This window comes from Cheilinus undulatus, linkage group 15 (assembly GCF_018320785.1).
Source record: "Cheilinus undulatus linkage group 15, ASM1832078v1, whole genome shotgun sequence".
NCBI classification, from domain to species: domain Eukaryota; kingdom Metazoa; phylum Chordata; class Actinopteri; order Labriformes; family Labridae; genus Cheilinus; species Cheilinus undulatus.
The window spans coordinates 10,736,399-10,750,337 of NC_054879.1; the positions used below are offsets into that span (position 1 = coordinate 10,736,399).

The window sequence follows — 13,939 nt, forward strand, 5'->3', positions numbered from 1 at the left end:
GCAGCTCCATTCAGTAAAGAGTAGCGACTGTTCTAAACTCTTTTTGCCCTCCAGGCCTCCCTGCTGGTCTGAATAACATGAATAGAGACTCCGTTTATTGCCCAGCCCTTCTACTCAGTAATTCAGTACCTTGAGTAGACTGAATTAATTTCTTTAACCTCTTGCATGAGTACAAATTAGTAAACAAGTCATTTTACTTCTTTTAAATGTTAATTAAAGTAATCGCTCTAACTTGTGCCCTTTGCATGTATTACAGTTCAAACAGACAGTCTTTTTCTTTACCTTGTAACCTAAAGTAAAGGATTTCCCATTGTTTTTTTATTGTTTCCTTTTTCTTTTTAAGTGTGTTTTAACTTAGAATTATTCATCAGCACAAACACTGCAGATACAAAGGACTTTTTTGTCTACCAGTCCAAAACAACACTGGCCTAAGGTCATGTCTGGAAGGAAATTAGCATTTCCTTGTGGATGTGAATATGTAGCTAAACAGGCCACCAGACATATCCAGACAGGTGCAGAAAACATTAGCTGACAGCTCAGGAGATGGTTGGAAAAACCCTGGGGCATTTATTGTTTTATAGTATGTGAAAAAGGAAGACAGAGGGTCACCTCAATGCTGGCTTGAAATGAAATTTCTGATTATGTTTCGTGAGGGAGATGACATTTCTCTGAAAGTTAAGTTGAACACTTGGTATTGGTAGTACTTTTGTACTACTTTATTTTGTCCATTTATTTATTTATTTATTTATTTTCCAGCCATCTTGGCTGTGTTTATTGAATTTAGCTCAAATTTGCCAGAGGATATTCAATTCTTGAAAATTTGTATGATCACTGTCTCAGTTCCTTAAATTAGCCAAAATGGCTGAGCTACACAAAAACTGACACATTTGTTCCCGACAACAGAAATGTCCCATTTAAAACCAAAAATGCCATTTTTGATCCCACTTTTATCTTTATATAAACTCATACATTCCTCAATGTTATGATTTTATTTTGGACCGCTAGCTTTCAATTTTAAATTTTCATATTGGTTCACCGGATGGCGCTACTTTTTCCCATTCAAAGCATGCTGCAAATTTTTACACTTTTCACTGTTTTCCGCGAGTGTGCATTGCTACTCAAATGTGTCGCTATTGATAATGGTTGATGTGTGTGTGTAAAAAAAGTGTGTGCGTATTTTATTTGAGTTTTCTGTGATTTTGTTCTATTAAATCAGCAGAGTTTTGTAAACACACTTGGGTCTAAAGGGTTGAAAACCCCACAAATATGATTAATAATTGCTACGTATAATTCAGGCTGAAGTAGTTTTAAAATACTTAGCTTACTTGTTTAAAATGGAAAAAAACAATATATATCATTTTTGCTGCATTTTTTGGGGGGAGGCTGACATTGTTTTTCTTTAGGCACAAATGCATTAAGATATTAAAGGAATTCTTAAAGGTTAACTACGTTTTTGAGTCAACATCAATTCACATTATGATTTATAATGAACATTATAATTAAAAAAAAACACTATATATTCTCCCCTCTCTTGCCGACTTTAGAACTATAATTTCCAGACACTGTGTTTGAAGTTTAAGTCTTATTTCATTTAAATCGCTCTATTGCTTTTTGAGTGGTGTATTTGTTCTTTTTGTTTGTTTCAGTGTGCTTTATGATCTTTACAGCATTAAAAATGAGATAAATCTCAATGTCTTCAATGCCTTTTAAGAATAAATGAAGACCTAAAACACAATGAAACAACGACAATGTTATTTTTGTCATCAGTCGCACAAGGTTTCTCTGTGTTGTGCTGATTCAAATCACAACATGCAAAGAATGAAAGGAGAAAATAAGAGCTTCAGAAGATTTCCTGCAACCTTTTTTAGGGAGTTTAACTTTGATTTAAAACAGCCTTTTATGCCTAACAACTGTTCTGTTTGTCTCTGCCTTTGTGGCAAAGGCAAATGGGAGCAAAGTAATCTAACTGTGGTAACACAAAAGCTCCTATTGAAGACTTCATCCCTATGGAGACAGCATGTCATCATGCTGTGACAAGTGAACAATATGACATCTGATATTTCAGGAGCTGTGCTGATTGAATTAATATCGCCATTTAGACTCGCCCCATGCACATGGGATAGATAAGCAGAAGATTTAATCACCTTGTTAAAAATTGGCTGTATTTTTCCGTGTCGTTGCATACACTGCAGTGCCCAATTAAACACTAAACAGGCTGGTTACTCATTTTTAATTTTGAAATTCCAGACTGGAAATAGACTGGAGGGAATTGGTTATTATTACAGGCTACCTACATCTTGTCTGCCCAATTATGTTACACTAATAAAACAAATATTGTGTTGGGACCTCAAAAGTCATACGTATGATAGCCATGCTGTATTTACAGACTCTCTCCTTGACAGTTATTAGTCTCAGAATGAGGTTCCTGAAAAGTTACTTACATTTTCAGGATTTTAGATAATGAACAAAACTTATGATTTTAATCTAGCTGCAGGAATTGAAAGCCGAAGGGGACAGGTGAAAGAAAGAGGTAATCAAGAATGAAAGTGCAGCAGTTCAGTTTGTCCTTGAGGGAGAGAAATTTAAAGGAGGCAGGCATCAGTCAGGCAGGTTAAAAGGTGCTATCGGCAGTTAGATTTGGAGGGAAACTTGTCATGCCACGTGAGATAGTTTGCACTGACCTGAGGCCTCACATAATGCTTTGGTCTGCAAGTCAGCAGATAGTTTGTTTTATGGCACTGACGGTTCCTTGGGAGGATTCTACGGAGGAAGTGTATGAAAGGGAAAAGTTTAGATACGCAGATTAAAGTTGAGGTCATTTGACACCTTTTTTTTGTCTGTTACAATGGCGGCTACATTTTCTAAAGTTTTTTCAAAATTTTCCTGTGTTATACCACATTACCACCAGGTGTTTTGAAACTGTATAATACAAGAAACAGTTAGAGCCAAGCACAGAGAGCAGAGCATGTCTCTACAGGCATTTCATTCAATCCTTTAACAAATACAAAATGAGGGCATATTAAAGGGGTGCTGGGAGTGATCTATAGCTGCAGCATTAGTTTCACACTGCACTTGTAAGCTGAGTTACATCAGGACAGAGGATTAAATGGACTCTCAGTGTGTAATGGACATTTTCTTGTAAAACCAAATGAAGGACCAATGTAAAATAGTTAATAAATTTCATAGTTTTTTTCAGAGGGGCCCACCTTAATGCTTCATGTTGCCATTAAGTTGACATAACATGCTTTTAGCTAAAAATGTTGAGATTGCAGATTTCTTTTTCCAATAGAAAAATATATTTCAGTGGGTCCAACTAAAATAGATGCACCAACTATTTAAGGTGAGACCCTAGAAGATGTTGGCTCAACTTAAATCTAAATGTTCACTTGATACATATGTTACATCATTTAAGAAACTCAATATAATGTGTTGTATCAAATAGTTCAATTATCAAAAATGCACCCAATACTTCATAATTTGTTCACTCAATGGCAAGGTTATGATTTTTCATTAGTTTTTACTTTTATTTCATTTTCACTTTGTGTGTCCAATTTCAGTTTAGTTTTAATTAGTTTTGACTGCTGGGTGTTGGTGCCGGTCAGTATGGTTGTGTTAAAGACTTAAACTAAGGATAATTTGTCTCTATTTTCATTTTATTTAGTTTTTTTTGCTTTTTGAACACGCTAAACAGTTTTAGTTAGTTTTCACTTTTTTTTTTTAACAAAGCTTCGTTTTGATTTAGTTTCATTTAACTAAAATGATTTTGGAATTTTAGTTTTAGTTAACTATAATAACCTTGCTCAGCAGTAATCAAGTTTGATTTTTTTAGTGTATTAAGGTTATATCCATCCATCTATCCATTTTCTATACCGCTTATCCTGTTGGGCGTTGCGGGGGGTTGGAGATTATCCCATATGTCACTGAGCGAGAGACGGGCTACACCCTGGGCTGGTCTCCAGTCAATCGCAGGGCTGACATTTAAAGACAGACAACCAGGCATGCTCACATTCACACCTACGACCAATTTAGAGCCACTGATTAACCTAATGAGCATGTTTTTGTTTTTGGTAGTGGGAGGAAGCCAGAGTTTTATTAAGGTAATGTGTGAAATAGAAATCCCACACTATTTTCAGACAGAATCTGGAAATGTGAAGCAATGTTCTAAGTGCTTTTTAACAGATAAAAATTGGTTGTAAACATAATTTCTTTATGCATTGAACAACAACAGTGAGATCCATCCATCCCTGACTTTCATCTACAGCCTACAGCCTATAAAGTTACAGAATACTTCAGCGCCAAAAATAACCTACAGACATGCACATGATTTTAATTGATTTACATATCATGTGAAAAAGGTTAACATAAGTATAAATGTATTTTTCTTTTAAGTTTGGTTTTAATTATGCCAAGGTCGCTGCTGCTGAAGCAAGTATTTTAATAAGCTATAGATCATTTACCATTAACCCGAGAAAGAAGAATTACATTGTTTTTAAACTCACATTGCCATGGATCACATTGCAGCCAGCCATGCTTCCTCATATAACTTGGTTTTATGTCGTAACATGCAAGTAAGATTTGATCCTTTTCTTTGATAGGTTCATTGTCAGACAAATCATCATCATCATCATCATCATTAGCAGTAGTTCTGTCATCACTTTTAATTAATCACCTTTAATACCATGGCTATTTTTATTACCCTGAGATACAGTTTTACTGTATTGCCTCCCATCCCTGCCTCAGACCTCTTGAGGTGTTGTGGGAGTAACTGAGGGAAACACTGGTGAAGCGGGGCTCCCACTTGATAATCCTGGTGAGCAGCTGGCTTGTTGTTGCCCATCAGTCTACATGATTGACTTGTGGGTGCCAGTAGTAAGGACATCACTGGGTTCAGGGATTTCTTCTCTGAGCACTTATCCTTTTGTTTGCCATTTGTTTGATGGACACACACACAAAAAAAGACTTTTTATGCTTTCATCCACACGACTTAAGATGAAGTGGTATTACAGCTGAACTATTATCTTTATCTGTACTGATATGTTTAGAAATAGTAGATATGAAACAGTGTACTGTTTTTAGGAAGTTTATTTTGGTGTGTTTTGTGACTGGCAGGTGACTGGCTGGCTGGAATACCACCCCTCTCCTTCTCCGTCTGAGGACATCCCATTCCATCAGGACGATAGTTCGCTGCCACTTCACCCCAGCATGGAGCCCACCAAAGTCCAATCAGAGGGCGGCCTCAATGTCACCCTCACCATCCGCCTCCTCATGCATGGAAAAGTAAGCGACACACAATCTCTGAAGTTTGCTCAGTCACGTCTGTGTGGATTTACCTCAGCTGCACTCAGAATTAACTTAAAATAATTAAACAACAACCGCTCCTCGGCAAAAGCAGTCCAGTAAATTGGTTTTTCAGGCAGATCCATATTCACATAAGAGACTGCAAACATTCAGCCAGCTGTTTCTCTGTTTCAGCCGTACCTGACGTCCATTTTCATTCTGAGAGATCAACGTGAAAAATGAGACTTTCATGGCCTTATGTTATCTCCATGCTAAGATGCTGCCCTCCTGCCCCAGCCTCACCATGACAACAGGCTCTGTGCAACATGCCAGATCCTCCTGGGAATAAAATATGACCCTGTCTGTTAGCCTTGGCTTTCAGCTTACTGTAGTGTGTACAGTCTTTGGCGTTAATACAGATTGACAGAAATGATACAGAAGTTAGACTTTTGGCACTCCCTGCTCCTCTGCAGGTGTCGCTTTTCTGCATATGAACAGCACACAAGAGCTGGACAGCATTTCATAACATTAGGTCTGACTTCCAGCTCCCCTTAGTGCGATCCTGTTGACCCTTTTCATTGGTTTACATGTGTGCTCCCTTTAATGTGGACATACATACCTGTATTTTAAATATTTGAAGTATTTCCATTTTGAAAAGGAGGTTGTTGAAGGGTTGGTTGAGGACAAGAGTGCACTGGAATTAAAGAGCTGGATTGCACAATAAAAAAAGGGTTCAACTTGTGTTATAGTTTGTCAAAAAGAGTTGCGAACTCAGGGTTAGAGATAGTCTGATTTAGAGGTAAGGAAAAAGAGAAAAAAGGAAGAAGATTGGGGGTTGGCTTCTCCCTGACCCTGAATAGGACAAGTTGTATGGATAATGGATGGATGAATAGTTAGTTTGTTGGTCTAATCACCAGATGTAAGATGTGTCTTGCTGTTTAAGTGCAACAAATACTTGAAATGGATAACAAATATTAAAAGCAGGATATTTAAGGGCACCTACAAAGTAAGTGACTTTCCAAAGTGATGATTAATATGCTACGAATGCTAAGGGAGGAGTCCGGCACATTGCAGGAAGTCGCCTGCAGTGTTAACGTCACAACGGATGTAACCCTCTCAGTCTCTGAGAGAGGTCAGAGAGTGTTGACGCTGGCAGCCGGCACTGCCCTGCTGCCCTTTTCCCCACAGTGCCACTCAGAGCTCATGAAGAGTGATTACATACATATGGAGAGTGTGGCCCACAACACCAAAACACAGCTGTGAGACCTCGGCATGCCCCTGTAATGTCTGCTCCTCGACCAGGACAAACAACTTCAAGCTGTTAGAACTCACTAAATTTGTCTTGAAGCTTCTTCAGTGAATCATGTACAAATTCACACTTTTCTTTTTTGTATTGCAGGAAGTTGGAAGCATAATTGGAAAGGTATGTTAATATTGTGAGATCCTACATACAACTACAGAGACATATATATGCATAACTTAATGGTGAAAAAGGACTGAATAATTTAATGGTATTTTTTCTTCCCTACAGAAAGGGGAAACAGTAAAAAAGATGCGAGAAGAGGTGAGTTTCCTACAAATATTTACATTATGTAGTTCAGTTTTTTTTTGTAAAGAGTATTTTATTAAATTTTACATAAACATGATCACATTTTGGTCAACAACTCACATGAATCCCATTTACAAATATAACATTAAGTTATACACTGTACCTTCAGAGAGAATTCAGATGATGTAGCCTGATGCAGCAGTCATTTGAATTATTTTTTTCTGTCATTAATCCATACTGATTGCTCTGCCATGATGAAGTGAATACAGAATTTTAGAAATTCTTGCAAATATATTGAAAAGAAAAAATAGAAATATGACATTGACATAAGTGTTCAGACTCTTTGCATAAGCACTTGAAATTTAGCTCAGGTTCCTCCAATTTCTCTCAGTCTTTGCTGAGATGTTTCTACACCTTGATTGGAGTCCACCTGTGGTAAATTGAATTGATTGGACATGATTTGAAAGGGCACACACCTCTTTACAACTGACAGTGTATATTAGAGGGATGAAAACAGAATATATGGTCAAAGTGACTGCCTTCAGAGCTTAGAGACAAGATTGCTGCAAGTCACAGATCTGGGGAAGGCTGCAAAAATGTTCTGCTGCACAGAAGGTTCCCAATAGCACAGTGGCCTCCATAGTTCTCAAATGGAAGAAGTTTGACACAACCAGAACTCCTCCAAGAGCTGGTCGCCTGGCCAAACAGGCAATCAGGGGAGAAGGGCCTTAGTAAAAGGAGTGGTCACCTTGACTGGGCTTCAGAGATCCTGTGTGAAGATGGCACAAAATTCAAGAAGGACAACCATCACTGCAGCCCTCCACTGATCTGCTCCATGGCAGAGTGGCTTGACAGAAGCCTCAGTGCAAAACACATGAAAGCCTACTCAGAGTTTGCCAAAAAAACAACTTTAGGACTGTCAGACTGTGAGAAACAATATTCTCCGGAGGAAACCAGGTACCGCTCTTCACCTGCCCAATACCATCTCAGCAGTGAAGCATGGTGGTGGCAGCATCATGCTGTGTGTGTGTGTGGTGTGTGTGGGGGGGTGTTATATTATATTAACAATGCATAAACAGAATTCGAAAAATGTTTGCAAATTTATTAGAAAAAAAAGAAATATCACATTTACAACATAGATATTTGAGCCCTTCCCACATCACTTGAAATTTAGCTGATAAATGAGAAATTTAGAATCCAATGGTGACTCTGACTGAGCTCCGGAGATCCTGTGTAGAGATGGAACAAAGTTCCAGAAGGACAATCATCACTGCAGCCTTCCACTGATCTGCTCAATGGCAGAGTGGCTAAACAGAAGCCTCCCCTCATTGCGAAACACATGATAGGCCACTTGGAGCTTGCAAAAAGCACCTGAAGGACTTTCAGACTATGAGAAACAAAGTTCTCTGGTCGAATGAACCCAAGATTGAACTGACTGACCTTAGTTCTAAATGTAATATCTGGAGGAAACAGGGCACCGCTCATCACCTGCCCAATAACATCCTAACAGTGAAGCACAGTGGTGGCAGCATCATACTGTGGGGGTGTTTTTCAGCAGTAGGGACTGGGAGGCTGGTCAGGTTCAAGAGAAAGCTGAATGGAGCAAAGTACAGGAATAGCTTCAATGAAAACCTGTTCTGCAGTGCAGGACCTCACAATGGTCTGAAGCTTCACCTTCTAGCATGACAATGGGCCTAAGCACACAGCCACCTCTGTGAATGTTCTACAGTGGCCCAGCCAGAGATCTGATTAGAATCTCTCTGGACAGACCAAGCTGCAAACTCCAGTACTGAAAAATGAAGCCAATACGGCAAAGTGCAAAAAAATTGCAATTCAGGGAGTGTCCACTTGAGACTGGCTGTGGGAACACCAGAAGTCCCGTCTGAACACCTGTTAAAAAGCCAGTTTTCATACTAGAAATAACTGGTCCACAGCCTGGTTTAAAATACCAAAGTGTTTCATTAGCTAATGTCTTCATGTGCTCTCGCTGTACAGGGGGTGAATTTTTTTGTACCACAATAGTTTAGATTATATTTAGGAAAAACCTCACTGCTGACTGATTGGCGAGTCTCATTTGATTGACAGATAACTCAACAGGCAGAACTTACATTTCTGTCAACCGGAATGCTAGCTGGCTAGCCATCAGGAAGTTGAGCTTAGTGGGCGGACTGTTAGGTTGATCCAAAGTTTGGTTGATACTGAGATTTCAATATGGAGCCTGCTTCAGATTGGCTTCAAGAGTCATTTGAGTCCACCTATTGTAAGCAGGCGGCTGACGTCACACAGGGTTTGCCCAGTTCTTTCTACAGTCTACTGCATTGGAGAGACTTGAAAATGGCTCTCCACTCACCCCATCAAACCTGACTGAGCTTAAGAAGATTTGCAACGAAGAGTGGCAAAAACATCCCCCAATCCAGGTGTGCATAGCTAGTTGTGTCATATTCAAAAAAGACTTGAGGCCGTAATCACTGCCAAAAGTGCTTCAACTAAGTACTGAGTAAAGGGTCTGAATACTAATGTCAGTATCATATATATAATTCTTTCATAGATTTGCAAAAAAACAAAAATGGGGGACTGAGTGGAGATTAATGACAGAAAAATGAATTTGACTGTAGCATCAGGCTGTAACATAACAGTGAATGCACTGTAAACACTAATATGTATGGCACAGATAAAGTGAAGAAAATGAAAGGGACAAAAAGGAAAAATGAGAAAAGCTAAACATACAATAAACAAATACATAATGAAAAAAATATATTTTTAGAAAGCATTTTCCTGAATTGATGTGCACCATGATTCATTCTAATTTTACAACAAGATTACTAATACTTTGTTCATTTTACATCAAGGTCTACCCACAGTACTGATGTATTTCAAGTAGTCTCTCCATTTTATCAAATATTTCTAAGTTCTGCCATTACAGCTTGAAGAGATTTGTTTGTATGGTGGTAGCTTTGCAAACTCTGTGATCCATTCATGAAAAAAGGGCTCCCTTAAGTTCCTCCAGTTTCTCATTTTTAGACACTGTGTAAATGTTTTCATAGCTTGTTGCTTAATCATACCTCTCAAAGCTCAATAAATGTCATGAATAGTTTGAAATACATTGTTCATCGTGCCTTTTAGTCATTAGCAGGGAATAGATTATTCAAATGAGGGATATCTATTCCTGATTTACAGTCTCAGCACTGCATTGACTCCATTGACAGCATGTTTGCATTGTTTTTTCCAGAGCGGAGCAAGAATCAATATTTCCGAGGGCAACTGTCCTGAGAGGATTGTCACCATCACTGGACCAACAGACACCATCTTCAAGGCTTTTGCTATGATCGCCTACAAATTCGAGGAGGTATGATGTGAATGTATGAAGACTGTACAGTTTTCTGATCCAATCCAAACAAGTTTATTACTAAAGCACATGTAAAAACAAGAAAAAGTTGACCAAAGTGCTGTAAAGTAAAAAAATTAAATCAATGAAGACTTAAAAAACACAAGTTAAATTTAAAAAGGACTGGTTATTAAAAAATAAAACATTAAGACCAAAAGAAAAGGAGAGGAAAACAAGACTCTATCAAGCAGAGTCAAAACCAGCGTTTATAGGTTTGAGTTTAAAACAGGCTCTGCAGTGGACAGCTGAACATGTGAAGGCTGAGAGTTCAAGAGTTTCAGCAGTGCTGCTGAAAAGGCTTGGTCACTTCTGCTTTGACAGTCAGGACAGTCAGAAGTAACTGATCAGTGGATCTGAGTGTCTGAGTGTAAAATTTTAAAATTAATCCTCAAACTCATAGAGTCAGTGAAGAGAGGCTTACATAGGGTAAATGTGGTTGCATTTATTGTTTTAAAACAAGTTGAACAAGCTGTAAATGATAAGGAGAGGCTTGGCTCAAACAAAAATAAGTGCATTACAATAATCAAGACATATAGTGATAAAAGCAAGCATAACCTTCTCAAAAACCAGTCAAAGATAAATGAACTTCACCTCTGGTTAGATCCAGAGATGGAAGAAACTGGCTTTACAACTGAATTTACCTACTAATCCATTTAGTCTTTGTGCATGATCATTCTCAGATGGTTTTGAAGAGGGTTTCAGAAAGAGTCCATGAGGGGACAGGTCCATACTGGGGTTGGTGCACCTCCATGGGGTCCAGAAACAATGATCTCAGTTCCTGCTTGACAAAACTGAAAGCATCTAAGCATCTTTAAAACAGTCAATAACTGAGCCCAAATGATTAGAGGCACTGACCATCAAGGGCATGTAAAGCTGTGTGTCATCAGCGTAAAAATGGAAACAGATACCGTATTTTTTCCGCTTTACATAAAGAAAAATATAACATCTCACTGGTGGCATCTAAAGTTTTCATTTTCACTTTATTTGGAGCAACTTTGGTTAACAAGAGGGCTCATGTATTCTACTCTGACTGCCTGAGGCACGTATTGTTAAAATTATTGTGTACTCTCAATTACAATAACGTATAATTTAATATAACAAAAAGAGCAAATACATAGCTTTCACCAAAATGTACTAACCTAGAATATATACTTTAAAACTCAAATCAAGACAGAATGCTACATTTTATCAGCTATACGTATAATTTAAGCTACTTTTAAATGCAATAAATGACTCACCAGTTATCAAAGAATATTTTAATTACATTTGTTCCTTTTTATTTGCTAATGCAATAAATGTTACTTCATAAAAAAGAGCTTTACAGAAACAATTACTGCCAATTCTGTTGATTAAAGTCATACAAAGAACAAAACATATACCAATAATCCAAGATAATCTATAAATATTACTCTTTTATGTTGTAGTTTTTGCATGATGTGATATTGGCACCTCATGTTTACAATTTGTTGATATCTTGATGACTCATGGGCCACATTTAGTTAGGAAGGGGACCGCATATTGGCCCAGGCCACCTTTTCCCACCCCTAATGTATACAAAGACTGTATGTAAGAAATGGATGGAGCTTCTTGGCTTAAAAAGTACAGTCAATTTAGAAGCCTTTCTAATTGCCAGCAGGGGGCAGCTCCACAGATTTTAAAAAGTTAGTTTATATATTGCCTGATGTAGCATTTTTCAAAACATGTTTACATAGTTGACAAAAAAAGTTGTGTTTATTTTATAAACCAAAACTCAATTTGTGTATTTTATGAGGCATGTGTGTTCTATGTCTGTCTTCAAGGAACAGAGCCCGTCATTGGCTGTAAAAGGTGAATTTAAATTGTGCCCTTTCAGTTATCTTTTCCTCTGATCCTGCCTTTGATATGATTAATCTAAATGGATATACTAAAGCGCTGTGACTGGAACCAAAGAGCAGACCCACCGCTGTGTCCTCAGTGACCGGAGTCTCTTAGATCAAGTCCTTTGTTTCCTACATATGAAGCAAAAAGATCTGAGAGGAGGATCAAGACGTGTGCAGTTTATGTGTACTGACCTTTACTCTGAACTAACATGATTTATTGATAACTTTTACAGACAAAATGAGTGCTATGATGTTTCTGTCGAAACATTCCGGTAAAACATAAAAACTATGAAATGTCATATATGTTTGTTTCTGTTTTTATAGGACATAATCAATTCCATGAGCAACAGCCCAGCCACCAGCAAGCCCCCAGTCACCCTGAGGCTTGTAGTTCCTGCCAGCCAGTGTGGCTCCCTCATCGGTAAAGGAGGCTCCAAAATAAAGGAGATGAGAGAGGTATGGGATCAAATGTATTTATGACCTTCAGTTTCTCACTCGGATTCAAATCTGAGACTTTTTCCCTCATATCTTTATGCAAGACCAGTAGACAGTGAAGTGCAACAACTTTGTTTCAAGTATGATATACAGTGCTGTGCAGAACTTTTTGGCATGTTTGTGCAAAAAGAATTAGGCTGAAGTAAGGTGTGTAATGGCGAGAAAGCCCACCAGAGGACACGAACAGGAAGGAGGAGGATTGACACATCCCAGGTTGCGCTCTGGATGTCTTTGTTTATTACCAGGGGCATGGGAAGATAATTTCCGCACTTATGGCAGAGTATAAGCTTATTTATGCTCTACATAGGCATGAAAATAGATCAGTGTGTTTTCAACTTTACAACCGTTAGTAGCCTCATACTGATGTACGTCTATCATGGTGGTGTGGACATTGAAAAACGAATCCACTAGAGGCCCCCGTCTCTTCACTGAGCTACTTTGATGCTTCTCCGTCTGTCCCACAGAGTGAGGAAAGATCGGTCCATCCTCTGCTAAGTTATGCTTTTGTAGTTGTCAGGTGAGCTAACATCATTGATACTCATTATTTGTTTATATTTCCTCAGATAACTTGATTAAGTTCTTTCAAATTTTTCTTCTTCATTGTGTTTGATAGCACTCATCAACAGTATGTTGTATGAAGAGGGTTAGATATCATCACTTGCCTTTTGAAATGTTTCCCTTGTAATCTGTTATCATAACAGTTGACCTGCGTGTGATGGATTACTCAGCCTTTGCTGGACCTTCCAGCAGATTTTCCAAAGATCTTTACCCTTTAATATTGTCACAAATTGGTGGTTAATATAAGACGCCATGAGTGCAAATCTTCCATAAATTAGCATCTCTGCATGCATGAATTCCATTCTGTTAAAGTGTCAGTGGAGTCAAGTGTAATTCCATCGCAGGTAAACCTTATTCTTCTCAATGAGTCGTTAATTTGTTGATCTCCAGACGAGAAAAAAATGATCAAACAATGCTGACTTGCTTGAATCAAGAGTTTTAAAATGTCACCCAACAGCAATGTGAAAGACTGGTGGAGAGCATGCCATAATGCATGAAGGCTGTAAATAACTACCAGGGTTTTTCCTCCAAGTTTTGATTTCAGAGCTCTTTCAAGTTAAAACATCAGTATCCATTTTTAAAAATAATTATGAACATATTTGTGTTGAAGACTTCTTTGCCAGATGCATATTGCTCTATTCTTAACCAGTTATTTTGATTTTCTGCCAGCAATTCAAACCTTAATGAAAATAATGTATTTGGATATTGAATGCTTTGGAGAGATGTTGAATACAATAAAAATACAAATTTTGTTTAACTCAAACTAATGAATATCTGCGCCAGGGAAAAAACATTTTTTTCGCAGTGATCTCTTGT

At 38.0% G+C, this 13,939-nt stretch overlaps 1 protein-coding gene across 7 annotated transcripts in view; it reads left to right on the forward strand.

Moving 5' to 3' along the window:
• The window catches only part of pcbp3 (poly(rC) binding protein 3), a 129,452-nt gene that overhangs the window by 79,072 nt on the left and 36,441 nt on the right, over positions 1-13,939 (forward strand). For all 7 annotated transcript variants that reach the window (XM_041807223.1, XM_041807221.1, XM_041807222.1 and 4 more), the window contains 5 exons: positions 5,110-5,277; positions 6,677-6,700; positions 6,809-6,841; positions 10,056-10,172; positions 12,395-12,526. In XM_041807223.1, coding sequence (XP_041663157.1) covers positions 5,203-5,277; positions 6,677-6,700; positions 6,809-6,841; positions 10,056-10,172; positions 12,395-12,526 — 381 coding nt within the window. In that variant the 5' untranslated portion in view covers positions 5,110-5,202. The remainder of the gene's footprint in view (positions 1-5,109; positions 5,278-6,676; positions 6,701-6,808; positions 6,842-10,055; positions 10,173-12,394; positions 12,527-13,939) is intronic.